This window comes from Solea solea, chromosome 15 (assembly GCF_958295425.1).
Source record: "Solea solea chromosome 15, fSolSol10.1, whole genome shotgun sequence".
Lineage (NCBI taxonomy): Eukaryota > Metazoa > Chordata > Actinopteri > Pleuronectiformes > Soleidae > Solea > Solea solea.
Genome location: NC_081148.1, coordinates 25109527 through 25123918, shown reverse-complemented (window position 1 = coordinate 25123918; position 14392 = coordinate 25109527). Strand labels below are relative to the sequence as shown.

The following is a 14392-nucleotide window of genomic DNA, read 5'->3' as shown; positions in this document are numbered from 1 at the left end:
GACAGAATGTGGTATTTTACATTTTAAACTAATCTTTTTAGGCGTTTTTCTAGCTTATTCTCATGTTGTGATCAAATCCAGTTTCACAACTGATTTTATTTTCTGTTCACTTTAAAGTGAATGTTGTAAAATATTATAATAAATCTAAATCTAAAGGGATGCAGGCACCGGGAAATAAACACACAGAATTTAAGGGAACAGTCGCTGCAGTAGATTTACACCAACTGTTCTAGATCTTCATCTCTGTCCTCAACCACACTGGGCATCAGCTGGAACTCGGGCTTCAGCTCGAGGAACAGAAAGGAGGAGGAGAGGAGAGAGGAGAAGAGAGGAGAAGAGAGGAGAAGAGAGGAGAGGAGGCGAGAGCCAAACCAAGTCAGAAAAGAGATAAGGAGAGTGTTAAAAAGAGAAATAAGAGACGAGGGCTGACAGAGTCTCTTTAATCTGCTCTGATGTTCACTGAAGCTCCACACTTTGACTCAGTGAAGAGCTCAGAGCTCAGAGAGCTTTGATTTCATATTGTTCCATCACACAAGACGAGAGCAGCTGCACGGCATCAGTGCTCTGCAATCAACACAGCACATCTGAAACTCTGCTGCTGCTGCTGATGATGATGCTGCTGCTGCTGCTGCTGATGCTCGTTTTACAAAGATGAGACTGAGCATCTGATCTGACTGAGACAAAGACGACGTGAAACCCACCACTGAGTAGAGATACAACTAGAAACTGATGTCACCATTTACACATTTAAAAAAAAAAAAACAGAGTTGTACAGACAAAACAGACCAAGTCCAACTAAGACTTAGTCCGACTACGACCAAGACAATAATTAATGATGTTCTTAATGCCATGTAAATATATTACAACTGAAATCAAGCTGGTCTTAGTCAGACTACCTGGTCTTAGTCAGACTACCATAGTCTGATTACTCATGCATGTATATACTTAGTCTGACTGGAGTCCGACTTGGCGTTCTCCCGGCTTTTTTTCGCTCTAATTCATATGACGATGAACATGTACAGCAGCTATGAAACACACAGAACAGCAGCACTGTTTGTTTTTCTGTCACGTAAAAGGTCAACAGGAAACTGAGTCACTAGCTTAAAGAACGATACAGCGCCACCTACGGAGGGGGAGTCACACGTACACAGCCAATAAATCGGTTTTCTCCCGTGCATGTATACTCGGACTCTGCAAGTTGTCCGATTGCCTGTCTTAGTCAGACTTAGTCACACTATGACCTTAGCTTGATTAAACTGTGACTTTCAGTCTCCAATGATGTTGCTGATGTGAAAATAAACAGATTTCTTGTTCAATCACAAACTTTTCTTCAGAGAAACCACGACATCTGGGACGTGAGACGTGACGTGGGCCAAAACCTGTGAGGAGGCAAAGTCACGGAGAGGCCAGGATTCTGGGCAGCGAGCCACTGAAGTCCTGCTGTCGGGGGCAAAAAAGACTGATGGTCTGATTTAAAGTCTGTACATGAAACATAAACAGCAGAGACGTCTAACATGATGACTTCATGAGCCGGGGATTACTGCGCCGCACGCACTTGGCCTGACTCACTGCTGCGGCCTCTGGTCAAACCATCCCCCCCCCGTCCCCCCCGTCCTCGGACACTCAGACGTCCATGTGTGTCCTGTAGCGCATCTCAACATTAATAATACTCATATCACTGGGAACTCAGGAGGGAAAATAAAGCTGCAACACTTTTTATTGTACTACCAAATGAATCGCCAACTTTTTTTATAATCAATTTGAACGATTTAAGTGTTTATTTTAATAAGTAAAACAAGCTGTGGGCGTTTTTGAGCTTCTTTGAGAACCGTACTCGCTGCTCACGTACTTGAGAACTGGAACAGAACTTGGACTGAGGCTGACGACGTTTTAACAATACGGGAGTACGCACAAGTATGGATATTGAGAAACGGCCAAGGTCAACTTTTTAAAAAAATTGTGCGTGTGGTTTCATCCTCTTTAAAAACACCTATAGCCTCAAAGCTCAGAGATGTGAACGACAACATCACACACATCTTCTTTACTGTGTGATTTGTTATTTTTTAAAATGGCTCCTGTCTCATACACTTTATGTCCAAACAGTATTTGAGAGGAGGATTTTATGGGTCGGGCTGTAACGGTGTCATATCAAAGCACAAGCTCGTAAATATGAAACCACAGACACTGGGAGACGGTCAGAGAGAATCTGTGGAGGTTTGAGCCGTTTATCTGTTTTAAACGTTTTTATGTTCATTTATTAATGGTTTGGTCCGAAATATGTGAGAAAATGTTGACCGTGTTTCTCAAACGTCCAGTTATGATGTTCCCAAATGTCTTGTTTTTTTCTACCAACCAAATGTATTCACTTCAGCAAATATTTACATTTAAGAAGCTGAAAAATTTGAGAAACTGAAAAAACACTCAAAACGATAAAAACGTTTCAGTTTTAATGATTTTTTGTAATATGGAGCAAAGAAACCACAAAATATTCACTTTTAAGAAGCTAAAAAACTAGAGAACTGATTAATCGATTGCCAAAATACATGACGATTAATTTAATACTTGATTAATGATCAATTAATCGTTTTCAGACCTCTAACTGACGTCCACACTAGGGCTGAATCTAATTGAGATTATTTGACCAAAATTGAGATTGCAATATGATTTGTGATACTTTTTTTTTTTTACAAAGTTATTATCATTTTCATTTGAATTACACATATAAAATATTTACATTAAATATTGCACCTCCTGCAATTTGAAAATTGCATTACAGGCCGTATTGCAATAAATTGTTCAGCTCTACTCTGCACATCGACAACAAAGTAGAAGAAACCTTGTGCGAGACGTTTAAAGATAGCAAACGTCCCTCTGTGTTTGCACAGACGCTGCTGAGAATCAGAACAGGAGTCAGGAGACGCTGATTTACTGCAGGACCGTCGGGTCGGACAGGTTTAGGACGTCTGATAAAATGTTAACAGGGTGCAGGGTTCAGATCCATCACCGTCTGATTTGATGTGGCAGCGGGAACATCTACAGTTCACCTCTGGAGGCTCAGGTGCTGCTCGAGCCTCCACCACCTCCTTCTGTTCCAGACATGAGACATGTTTCTGTCCAGCTTCTCATTAAAAGTGTCCACCTCTGCAGACACGAGTCGAGGACAGTGCTTTTACAAGGCTATGATAACAAAAACTCTCCTACACTTTCACAAATGCGCTTGAAAGTAGTATTTTTCAATTTCTGCCAATAAATTCTCCCCAATCTGATATTCTGAAGACGTCGTGCGAGGCCCTACATGCCGCTCACGCATCCAGCATGGCCCGGGTCCAAGATAACGGAGGACACAAAGGACAGTGAAGGTTGGAAGAGAAAAAGCTGTGATGTCATGATGGAGAAAGATGGTGGTGATGGTGTTTGTGTTAGTGGGACAAACAGAGAAGCTGTTCATCTCCATGACCTGCTCACACACCAGCCATTTTGTCTGGACCTCACGGGCTCATGCGAGTTAGCAGATGAACGTATGTGATAATGAAGCGTTCACAGCTCACACTCCTGACTGTGGTTCACACATTCACAGTGTAAATAAACCTGTCATCACATGCTAATGCTCAAGTCAAAAAAAAGCATATTTTACACTTGATGCTGAAGGGTTAGAGAGACAGACAGACAGTCAGTCAGACAGACACGTTGGTAGTTGGTTAGGAAGCTTTCTAGAAAGGTTTAGTTAAGAGGTTGGTAGTTGGCTGGTTAGCTAACTAGGCAGGTTGGTATTTGGCTAGTTAGCTAGGTAGAGAGGTTGGCTTTATAGCCGTCTAGCTAACTAAACAGGCAGACCGGTTGGTATTTGATTAGTTAGCCATCTAGTTAATCAGATAGGCAGACAGGCTGTTGTTGGCTAGTTAGCCATCTAGCTGACTAAACAGACGGAAAAGTTGGTCAGTTAGATATCTAGCTAGGTAGAGAAGTTGGTAGTTGGCTTGTTAGCCAACTAGTCAAGTTGTCAATCTAGTTAGCTAGATAGCTGACTAGCCAAATGCCAGTCACATTAGCTGGTTAGCCATCTAGCTAGGTAGAGGTTGGTAGTTGACTTGTTGGATAACTAGACAGGTTAGTATTAGGCTCTATAGCTATCTAGCTAATTAAACGGGCAGACAGGTTGGCTGGTAAGCCATCTAGCTAGGCAAACAGATTAGTAGCTGGCTGGTTAGCTATCTAGCTAACCAAAGAGGCAGACAGATAGAATATGAAAGTAGTATAAAAAATAAAATACTAAATAAGACATAAACAGCTATAAAAGGCTGTAGGCAATATAAAATATTAAATATAAATATGACAAAAGTGTATACACCACAGCTACATATATATAATGAATCAATTAATTTAAATACAACCAGCTAAAAAATGAATATTAGAGAATAATTTAATGTTCTAGACGAGTCTAAGATCTGTTTAATCCATCCAATAATCAGTGGCCTGTAAACCTCCACACTGACACTGGATTATTTAAACCAGCGACAGATGGACCTGTTTCAATGTTGACTGTAGACACTGCAAACGTTAATGAAAGTCGTAAAAGAAAAGTCATCTGCTCAAACGTCATCAATCACACGTGAGCAGAAACACTGGTTAACAGCAGCTGAATTGATGACTTCCTCTGCAGCGTGAGGAGGGAAATGAAGTGGGACTGCGGTACATGCAGCAGTGAGGGGGGAGCGGACTCCGAGCCCGGGACACCGTCATCGCCACAGAACCTGCCAAGTGTTTTATGGCAAAATCACTGTCTGTCCATCAGAGGGATCACTGTGATTGGCTGTTCAGCTCCGGCCAATGAGGAAAGAGAGAAGAGAGGAAATAAAAAGGCAAGCAAATAATGACTCGACAGCACAGGCTCGTTTATCCCTCTGCTGTTAGTTCATCACTCAATGACATCAAATACTGTATTAAAATGTGTAAAAATGCTGCTGTGTTTCTCCATAAATAAAGTTTTAAAGGCTCTAAATCTCTGAAAATTTAGGATTTGGGATAAAAAAAAAATACAATAGTGATGATAGATTCATAAAATCCTTAAATCAATGTTTTAAGATATGCCATTTCCTGTTTCTAGTGCACAATCAATCAAAATAACGCAAGATATGACCGGGATAGTCTCGTTCGTGTAACCTTTTTTTTTATTTTTTTTTTTTATTCAGCATTAAACCAAGTTAGCGATTTCACGCAGCAAGACATTCCAAGATAGAGTTTTCATGCAGCGAGCGTTGGAGATGGTTCTCGTCGCAGTGAGAGCACGAGATGGTTCTCGCTGTAGCAAGAGTTTGAGATAGATCTCGTCTTAGTTTGAGATAGATCTCGTCTTAGAGAGTTTGAGATAGATCTCGTCTTAGACAGTTTGAGATAGATCTCGTCTTAGAGAGTTTGAGATAGATCTCGTCTTAGACAGTTTGAGATAGATCTCGTCTTAGTTTGAGATAGATCTCGTCTTAGAGAGTTTGAGATAGATCTCGTCTTAGACAGTTTGAGATAGATCTCGTCTTAGTTTGAGATAGATCTCGTCTTAGTTTGAGATAGATCTCGTCTTAGACAGTTTGAGATAGATCTCGTCTTAGACAGTTTGAGATAGATCTCATCTTAGAGAGTTTGAGATAGATCTCGTCTTAGTTTGAGATAGATCTCGTCTTAGACAGTTTGAGATAGATCTAGTCTTAGAGAGTTTGAGATAGATCTCGTCTTAGAGAGTTTGAGATAGATCTTGTAATGATAGTTTCAGGCAGTTTTTTGCCATTTTCTTGTAGCAATGTGATCATTTTTCATGGTTTTATGAGAAAAAGGTCATTTGAGATAATCCTTTGTACCGAGACAGTTTGAGTTTTCTCATAACGAGATAGTTTGAGCTAGTTTTCTCGTTCCAGTCAGCGAGTTGAGAACAAGAAGAAGAAGAAGAAGAAGAAGAAGAAGAAGAAGAAGAGGAAAAGCTGTGGCTCATGGGAAATACTGTATTTAAGAGCAGCAGTGGTGATGAGAGTGTCAGGGCCATAACTCATCCTGTCTGTCCACTGTGGTTTATAGAGAGGGACAGAGTCTGGAGGACAAAGAGGAAACAAGCAACACACACACACACACACACACAGAGTGAGCTGCTGACTGGGCACTTTGGTCTCCTGCACAACTTCTCAACAAAAGCCTTGTTGTCTCTCTCTCTCTCTCTCTCTCTCTCTCTCTCCCTCTCCCTCTCTTCTGCCTCCATCTTTTTATCACTCTCTTTCTCCTCTGTTTAAGTGCGAGGAGAAACAAAACCAGTCGTACGGTTTGGGAGGAAACACAATAAATCAGCAGGAAAGAGAAATAAAAGTTTTAAAGAGACGGATGTTGGGTCAGAGGAAAAAATAAGACCATAAAGCAGGAGAACGAAGAACCCAAACGACGTGAAGATGAAAGTAAACTGATGACGAGGAAGAGGAGGAAGACTGCGGATGCTGCAGTGTGTCAGTGAGAATTGTGTCGTCCTCCACTCAGTGTGTGTTTAAATCACTGTCATTATTGTCCCTTGAGTGCAGGTGTCCACGTTCTGCTCTTCCAGGTTAAAATGGTCCATGTAGGTCATGAAGTGAGGACAAAATCCACGTCATCACAGACACGTACCGACGATACAGGTCCACTGATACTGACTTTTCTATAACCAATAATCACACCCATATTTGGCGATCAGAGCGATAACTGATGCTGATTTTGGACGATAAATTTAGCCACTTTCACGCTACGAGACACTCGTAGGACATAGAACTGGTCCTGAAGAAGCAACAAATACATGCAAAACACTGACCAGTCGTCCTCATGGAGACCAAAACTTGGTCCTAATGAGGCAGAACCTCATTTATTAGGAACTGGTTACGTTAAGGACTAAGATTTGTATTGTGGTTAGGTTAACTGTGTGTGTGTGTGTGGAGGATCAGCTGGCAAAGGAAACACATCTGCAAACAAGAGCAGGCAAAGTGACATGAGGGAGGAGCTAGTTTCTATCAGTTCATCACATGAAATCACACACACACACCCACTCTCTGTCACACGCCCTGTGTCGTTCACACAGTCACACTGGCGCTGAAATGCTGTGAACATTTCCTCACTCACTGATTTCATTCACAGACACAAACTTCACCGTGTCCGAGTCGTGTCCGCCCTGAACCAACGTTCCTGTTCCCCGATATATCCGATCCGACACGAGTCCGGCAATCATTTCTGGATTTTTAATCCCGAGAACGTCGCCCTCGCAAAAATCTTAGCTAAATGCTAGAGAAAAATACTGCAAATTTGTTTACAGGGGACCAAAAACATTTCTTTTGTGACCCATCTATGGGTCAGGACCCGGTCTTTGGGAACCACTAATGTAAAGAAACTGGAACATTGTCTAAAATGGTTTAAGGTTTAAAAATCCAGATGATCCAGACACAGGTCAGATCAGATAGAAAAAAGATCCACTTCTCCAGACCCAGTCTTTAGGAACCACTGATGTAAAGAAACAGGCTGCGCTGTGTGAGAAGTGAAGAGAGAGAAGAGATCTGATCCGACCCAAGTCCAGCAATCATTTCTGAATCATCACCGGACGGTTCTAATCCTGATACCTACATGAGGGTCCAGTTTTTACAGCTACTCCCTCGCTGCTGCTGCTGCTGCTGCAACAAAACTCCACACAAGGAAGTAATAAAGCTAAAGGAGGCGTTAATGATCCAGCAGCAGCAGCAGCAGCAGCAGCAGCAGCAAGACGACACCAGCTCAGCACGGGTTTGTTTACTGCTACAGGAGACGGAGAATAAAAGTACACGACACAGCAGCTGTAAACTGTAAATCCAACACTACTACGACGACGACTACTACTGTATTTTAAAGCTATTTAATGTACGAGATGAACCACACAGACACACACACACACACACAGACGGTTGTTCTACATGTGGAATATGTAACAGCAGAAAAAAAGACAGGAATCTCAAGGCTCACGCTGCATTCAGGGCCTCGGGCCACGACGCTGGCTTCAGTTCAGACGAAGCAAAACAAGCAAAACTAGACGGGGATTTTACACTCGGTCGCTCTTCAGACAGTAAACGTGTCTCCGGTGAGTCGACTGTGTTTTCTGTTTATTGTTTTTAATTAAATGTGTGGAAATGAAGAGTAAAGTGCGACTCATGTGTTCACGTTTCTGCACACGCATGAGTAAACCACACACACACACACAACCAGTGGTACACCCGTTGTCATGGAAACAAGTCAGGCTACTTAATGTACCCTAAGCACATCGTGTCTGCTGATAACAAATGAGAATTGGATCCGTGTGAATTTAAACGATGCAACAAATATCACAGGTGACATTTACAGTTTCATTTTTTCCAAATTCCATTTTATTTTTTTCTTAAATTTCATTTTTTTCACCATTTAAATTTTTCTGAGTCATATTTTTTATAAAATTCTTTAGAAAATGTGATATGTAATACAATAAAATTATAAACTTATGCAACACAACATTGTACTATTGTGTCATGTTCTTTCAAGTCTGACATTATTGATTTTAAGCATAATATTCTGTCGATTCGTCAACACGTTATGTACCTTAGATACGCTCGTGTTTAGGCCACGCCCCTCCTACGTTTGGAGGATTTCTCATGGAACGTTTCGTAGCTTCTTTATCAAGAAAGTACTGGACAAATTCTCGTCTTGAATCCTTTAACATACTCGTAGCTGTAAATGTAAATGTAAACATCCCCCTGATATATTATCGGCAAAAATCTCTCTAAAATTACAATAAAAGGGAATGTTACGTTTCCAAGTGCTCGTTGACAGTGTTGTTTTAAATTGTAATGTGGTAATGAATTTGGCTGATTTAACCTCCATTTGTACAATCCAAAATTCCTTTAGGAGGTCAAAATCAAGCACTTTTAAGGTCATTTTAATGTTTTTCCAGCACCTTGCAGCTACGCAATGTATACATACTCAAAAAAGATTGTTTCTTAGTGGGTTTCACATTAAAAACAGAAGGAATTTTACTCTAAACAAGCAAAATCCTGTTTTATAACAGTCACTGTCTCCTCCACATGATAAACTATTTTTTGTGAAAGACATAATATTAATGAATTAATAAAGCATAACGTTCAACCACTAAAACTCATTTTTCTGTTCAGGAATACAAGTAAATAACTATAATTTTAAACAACTTCATCAAGAAATAATAATGTGCTTTACTCATTTTTCTTTGTGGATAACAATAATAATTATATTTTACCATTTAAAAATATCATTTCAGGTTCTACATACTGGTGTATTAGGCCTTACAGAATCATAAAATATGATTTTGATAATTAGCAATGCAGCTGTGGTTAAATTTGTTAAGTATATAATCACCAAAAATGTAATCAAAATCAGCAAAAGCTGGGTTTTGCCAAGTCATGTTATGGATGTTTCTATTTTCTTTATCTACATGAATATTTGTTACACAGTTGGAGAATTGTCTTAGAAACGACTGTATCGAGCCGATAATGGAGTTAGTGATGTCATATCGTGATATCGCGGCATCGCCACTTGTCAATGAGTTGTTTTTGCTCTTTTACAACCTTCACGTGAACCTTCACGACCATCATCAGACCACACACACACACACACACACGTAAAAGCTCGGATCTTACCGGTGGACGGTTCCACGGCTCCTCCTCCGCCGGTACCGGTGCCGGTGCAGCCGGTGCCGTTGTGTCCGAACAGAACCGCGTGCAGGTCCGGGTAGGCTTTCTCCAGGGCCACACACAGGTCCAGGAAATGGTCGCTCTCCTTGTTCACCAGCATCTTCAGGAGGTGGTCCACTTTCTCCGCGCTGGACGAGCAGTTCTGGTCCAGCTCGAACCGGTCGAGTGGACTCAAAGCACCGGACCCGACGAGCAGCTCTATGACCCGGTCCGCGTCTGTGATGGACTCCAGTAAGTTCTGGTGGCACTGGTCGAGCAACTCTTTGTGCTTTGGCTCCATAGCGCTCCCTCAGTGTGTGTGTGCGCGTGAGTGCGTGTATGTGTGTGTGTGTGTGTGTGTGTTTAGTTCCGTAGCTTCTGCTAACACCGCACACAAACGTGTATCCTCACAAAGATCAAAAGTACCGAGCGGTTCCCGGAGTCAACTTGTCGCGACCGTTAGCGCAACTTGTCCGGAGCCGCGAGCGGCGGCGCCGCGGCGTCAGCGGCGTCAGCGCAGCGGTTTTTAGAGCATTTTGAAAAAGGCACACGGAGCCATGTTTGTTGCCCGCGGCTGTTGACTGCACTGAACAGCGAGACATGTTCCCATCGTTTACTCCAGAGAAGGCGGCGCGGGTCCCCGCTGCTGCTGCTCCCGCTGCTGCCGCTGCCGCTGCTCCCGCTGCTGCCTCTGCTGCCGCTCACGGAGCGCTTCACGCGGACACATTTCGTCCTCGTCTGCGGGAAACGTGTAGTAACTCCTCCAGCGCTGCTGCGACAACTAACACACACACACACACACACAGGGAGAGAGAGCGAGGGGGAGAAAAAAAGTCACGTAACTAACGTAACTCCGCCGCTGAGCCTCGACTACACCGTATCCTCCGCCATGTCTGAGCAACTCAGCAGCTGCTGCCCGCTGTCAATCAACGCTCCGCTCAGTGACCGTATAAGGGCAAAGGGGGAGGGGTTTGGAGGCACGCAAAAAAACACACCCATTTCTTCAATGGGCGGACGAACACACACACACACGTTCACGCACAGAGCGTAGTGAGTACGTTGAAAATCCCAGGAGGAAAAAATGAGAATGGAGATCTTTAATTTTTTTATATAAAAAATAAGGATTTCAATTTAGATACATTATTAAAAATATTTATACGTGTATATATACGTAAAAAAATATTTTTATGTGTAAATATATACAGTATATATGTGTTTCTCTTTTAATCCATATGATTGTGTATGTTACACGTGTCGTCCCTCACTCTGTTTTTTTCCTCTATTTTGTGCATATTCTGTGTTTTTAATGCATGTTTACTATTTTTTCCCTTAAATGTTTTTACTATATATAATGCAGTAACACTGAATAGCTGCTTCCCATGTTGATACTAATAATGGTTTACAAATGTTATATGGGTAGGTAGGCAGACAGGCAGACAGACAGACAGACAGATAGATAGACAGATCCACCATGATTAGAAGTATTTATTTTTACATATTTCGTTGTTTTACTTGTTCATTATAAACAGCAGTTTATGAGAGTATGGTGGTGACCCAAAAATGTTTGTTGATTCTTGTGTCGGACGTCGCACTCATGACTCTTCAGTGGCCGGCAGTCTTTAGTATCGGCTCAGAACCTCGACAGAACAGGTAATAAAACAAACAAAAACCAGGTACCAGGTACTATCAATGATGGAGTCGAGCAGGGTCGAGCTGAGTCGTCCTAGAAGCCCCATTAAGCCCCACCCCACGCTGGAGGATAAGTGGCCAGATTTTGGTCCCAATCTGGTTCTTCCGATAATCTTGGGTGTCTTCCAATTTTAGGCTGATTTGAACAGATTATGTGGCCAAATGATCCTGCATCAGACAAATCTTTTCAAAGTCTTCCAGATTTCAAATCGTACGTATACACCATGTTTGATATTTGCGACTGAACAGCAATTGGGGCGTGAGCAGAACTTTGCAATAACCAATGAGAGCGAGTCGAGCAGGAAACTTTGCTTTTAGAACTGTAACTTGTACAAGCCAAGTTGATTCCTTCTTCTCAGCCATGACTTAGCTATTAAGAGACACCGCTGAAAATCGAAATCAAGTCAGATTTGAAGATCTTCTAATGTGGGTCAGGATGTAGACCGCATCGAGAGGAGCCAGATGAGGCGGCTGGGGCATCTGGTTAGGATGCCTCCTGGACACCTCCCCTGGTGAGGTGTTCCATGCATGTCCCACTGGGAGGAGGCCCCGGGGAAGACCCAGGACATGCTGGAGAGACTATGTCTCTCGGCTGGCCTGGGAATGCCTCGGGTTTCCCCGGAAAAGCAGGATGAAGTGGCCAAGAAGTCTGGGCTTCTCTGCTCAAGCTGCTACCTCCGTGACCCGACCTTAGATAAGCAGGAGACAATAGGTGTCTTGATGGATGCCTTATTAGATGAAGTCTTCACTCCGGCTGGTACCTCAATGCCCCTCCTCTGCAAGACCTTCATCACATCCCTGTTCTTCTTCTTCACCTCCCAGAACAACTCTTTGGTGGCTTTCAACTTTCCCAACAGTTTCCCGTTGTCTTCCTTGTTCTTGAAAGCGTCCTGTTTCACAGTCTCCAGATGTGACTTCAGAGACGCGATGTCGTCGTTCTGCTTCTTGATATTCTCTCTGGTTTGACTGATCTCTAACAAACGTCTTCTCATGTCCTGACACTGCTGCTCCTTTTCCAGGATGATGCACTCCTTGTCCTCCAGCTGTCGAGCTGTGAAGGTCAGTGCTTGCTCCAGCTGCCTCGTCAGCCACACGTTCTTCTCCTCCTGCATGCGGTCAGGACGGTTTTTGGTCAGGTGTTTGGTCTTTTGCATCCTCTGAAGTTTCTCCATCTCCACCTCGATGCGAAAGATCTGATCGCACAGGTTTGTGAACTGCATTTCCAAGTGAGCTTTTGAGTCGCTGCTCTTCTTTCTCAGCTCTGTGCATTTGTTATTGTAGTACACCAACTCCTCCTCCGGGGGGCATCGCTTTTCAGACAGATGACGCAGTTGCAGCTCAAACAGCAACAGAGACTTCTCCTCTTTCTTCCACTTGTCGGCGACGTCCTGCGTCCTCTGGAGCATTTTCCTCAGTTTACAGAGCTCCCTCTTCAGTAACCCGATTTCCTCCTCTTCAGTGCTGATGCTTTGATCGGAATGTACTTCCTCGCTGTAATTTTCTTCCTTTTCTGACAGATTTGTTGTCCCATGTTGATCCAGCTCTTCGTTTTCTGTCGCAGAAGAAAATGGAGATGAGTCCATCTCACTGACGTTTGCTGAAGGATTTCCTTCCTTCGCGATCTTTTCTACATAATTGTGTTACCGTTAAATAAAACAGTTTTGGACAAATATCCGTGACCTGCGTGTGATATTCTGCATGACATCATGTGATGACATCATCATTGATTACCTTTGATGAATATCACATCTTTTGCTTTGGTCTTTCATGGTACATTTGGGGTTTGTTTGTTTGTTTTGGAGAATATACATAATCATAATTAAACATTCAATTGATTTTAGCCGCCAAATAAAATTTAAGATAGCAACACTTTTCTGATCTTCTTACTTTCTCAATAATATCAACTTCATTAGGAATCTAGCTAGCTAACTAGTAAGCAAACTACCAACCTATTTATCCATCTAGTAAGCTAGCTAGTAAACTACCGAATTGGTAGTTTACTAGTAATACCAACCTATCTATCCATCTAGTAGCTAGCAAGCAAGCATGCAAACTACTAACCTATGTAGCTTGCTAACTAGGTAGATAAATGTTCAATAAATTATTTGCTAGCTAGATATCTAACTAGATAGATAAATAGGTTGGTAGTTTGCTAACCCATTTATCTATATAGTAAGCTAGCTAGCAAGCAAACTATGAACCTATTTATCTATCTATCCATCTAGTTAGGTAGCAAGCAAACTACCCTATACCCACCTATCTAATCATCTAGTTAGCTAGCTAGATAGCAAACAGGCACACTGCTAACCTATGTAGCTAGCTAACTAGATAGATAAATAGGTTGGTAGTTAACCTATTTATCTTATCTCATAAGCTAGCTGGCAAGCATACTGCCAAACTAGCTAGCTAGCTAGAAAGTTGCTTCGTTTATTGATTGATAATTTGATACAACACCGATATCACAATCTGGAGAATTGTCTGATTTTCTTTTAAATTACGTACATTTTTGTTGGTTTGAGACATTTGTGTGAAACTTCTTCCCCGAGGATACATGTAATCTTTTTACTGTAAAATATATTTTTTTATAAAGGTTTAAAGGTTTATGTCAAGTTTTCAAGCAAACACATGTTCAGACAGCTTGAAATCTTAAAACATCCTTAAAATGATCTCAAAACACATTTAATCTCATTTAAGCTTCAATAAAATCCAGTTATTGTGATGTTAACTGCATCAGTGTGAAGCTCTGGAGCTCGTGTCACTGCCATTTCCAGTTCTGGTCACTTTTATTAATTTATTTTTTTGTAAACGCGACATGATCAAAAGTGATTCTTCCAGTACGTTAGTTTGGAACCCCGGCACACAGGCTGTAGACTTGTTTAATGTGGCCGAGGCAGCAGCTTTATAGACGCCATCAATTCCACACACATACAGGTGCAGTCACAGTTTAAGTGTTCTGAAGTGAAGCCAACAGGACTTAATAAGGCAAAGAGCTTTGTGTGCGGCCA

At 42.0% G+C, this 14392-nt stretch overlaps 1 protein-coding gene across 5 annotated transcripts in view; it reads right to left on the bottom strand.

Moving 5' to 3' along the window:
- dlg5a (discs, large homolog 5a (Drosophila)) overlaps positions 1–10586 on the bottom strand; it is a 45082-nt gene extending 34496 nt beyond the window's left edge. For all 5 annotated transcript variants that reach the window (XM_058651318.1, XM_058651321.1, XM_058651319.1 and 2 more), the window contains exon 1: positions 9666–10586. In XM_058651318.1, coding sequence (XP_058507301.1) covers positions 9666–9999 — 334 coding nt within the window. In that variant the 5' untranslated portion in view covers positions 10000–10586. The remainder of the gene's footprint in view (positions 1–9665) is intronic.
- Positions 10587–14392: the final 3806 nt, after the last annotated feature.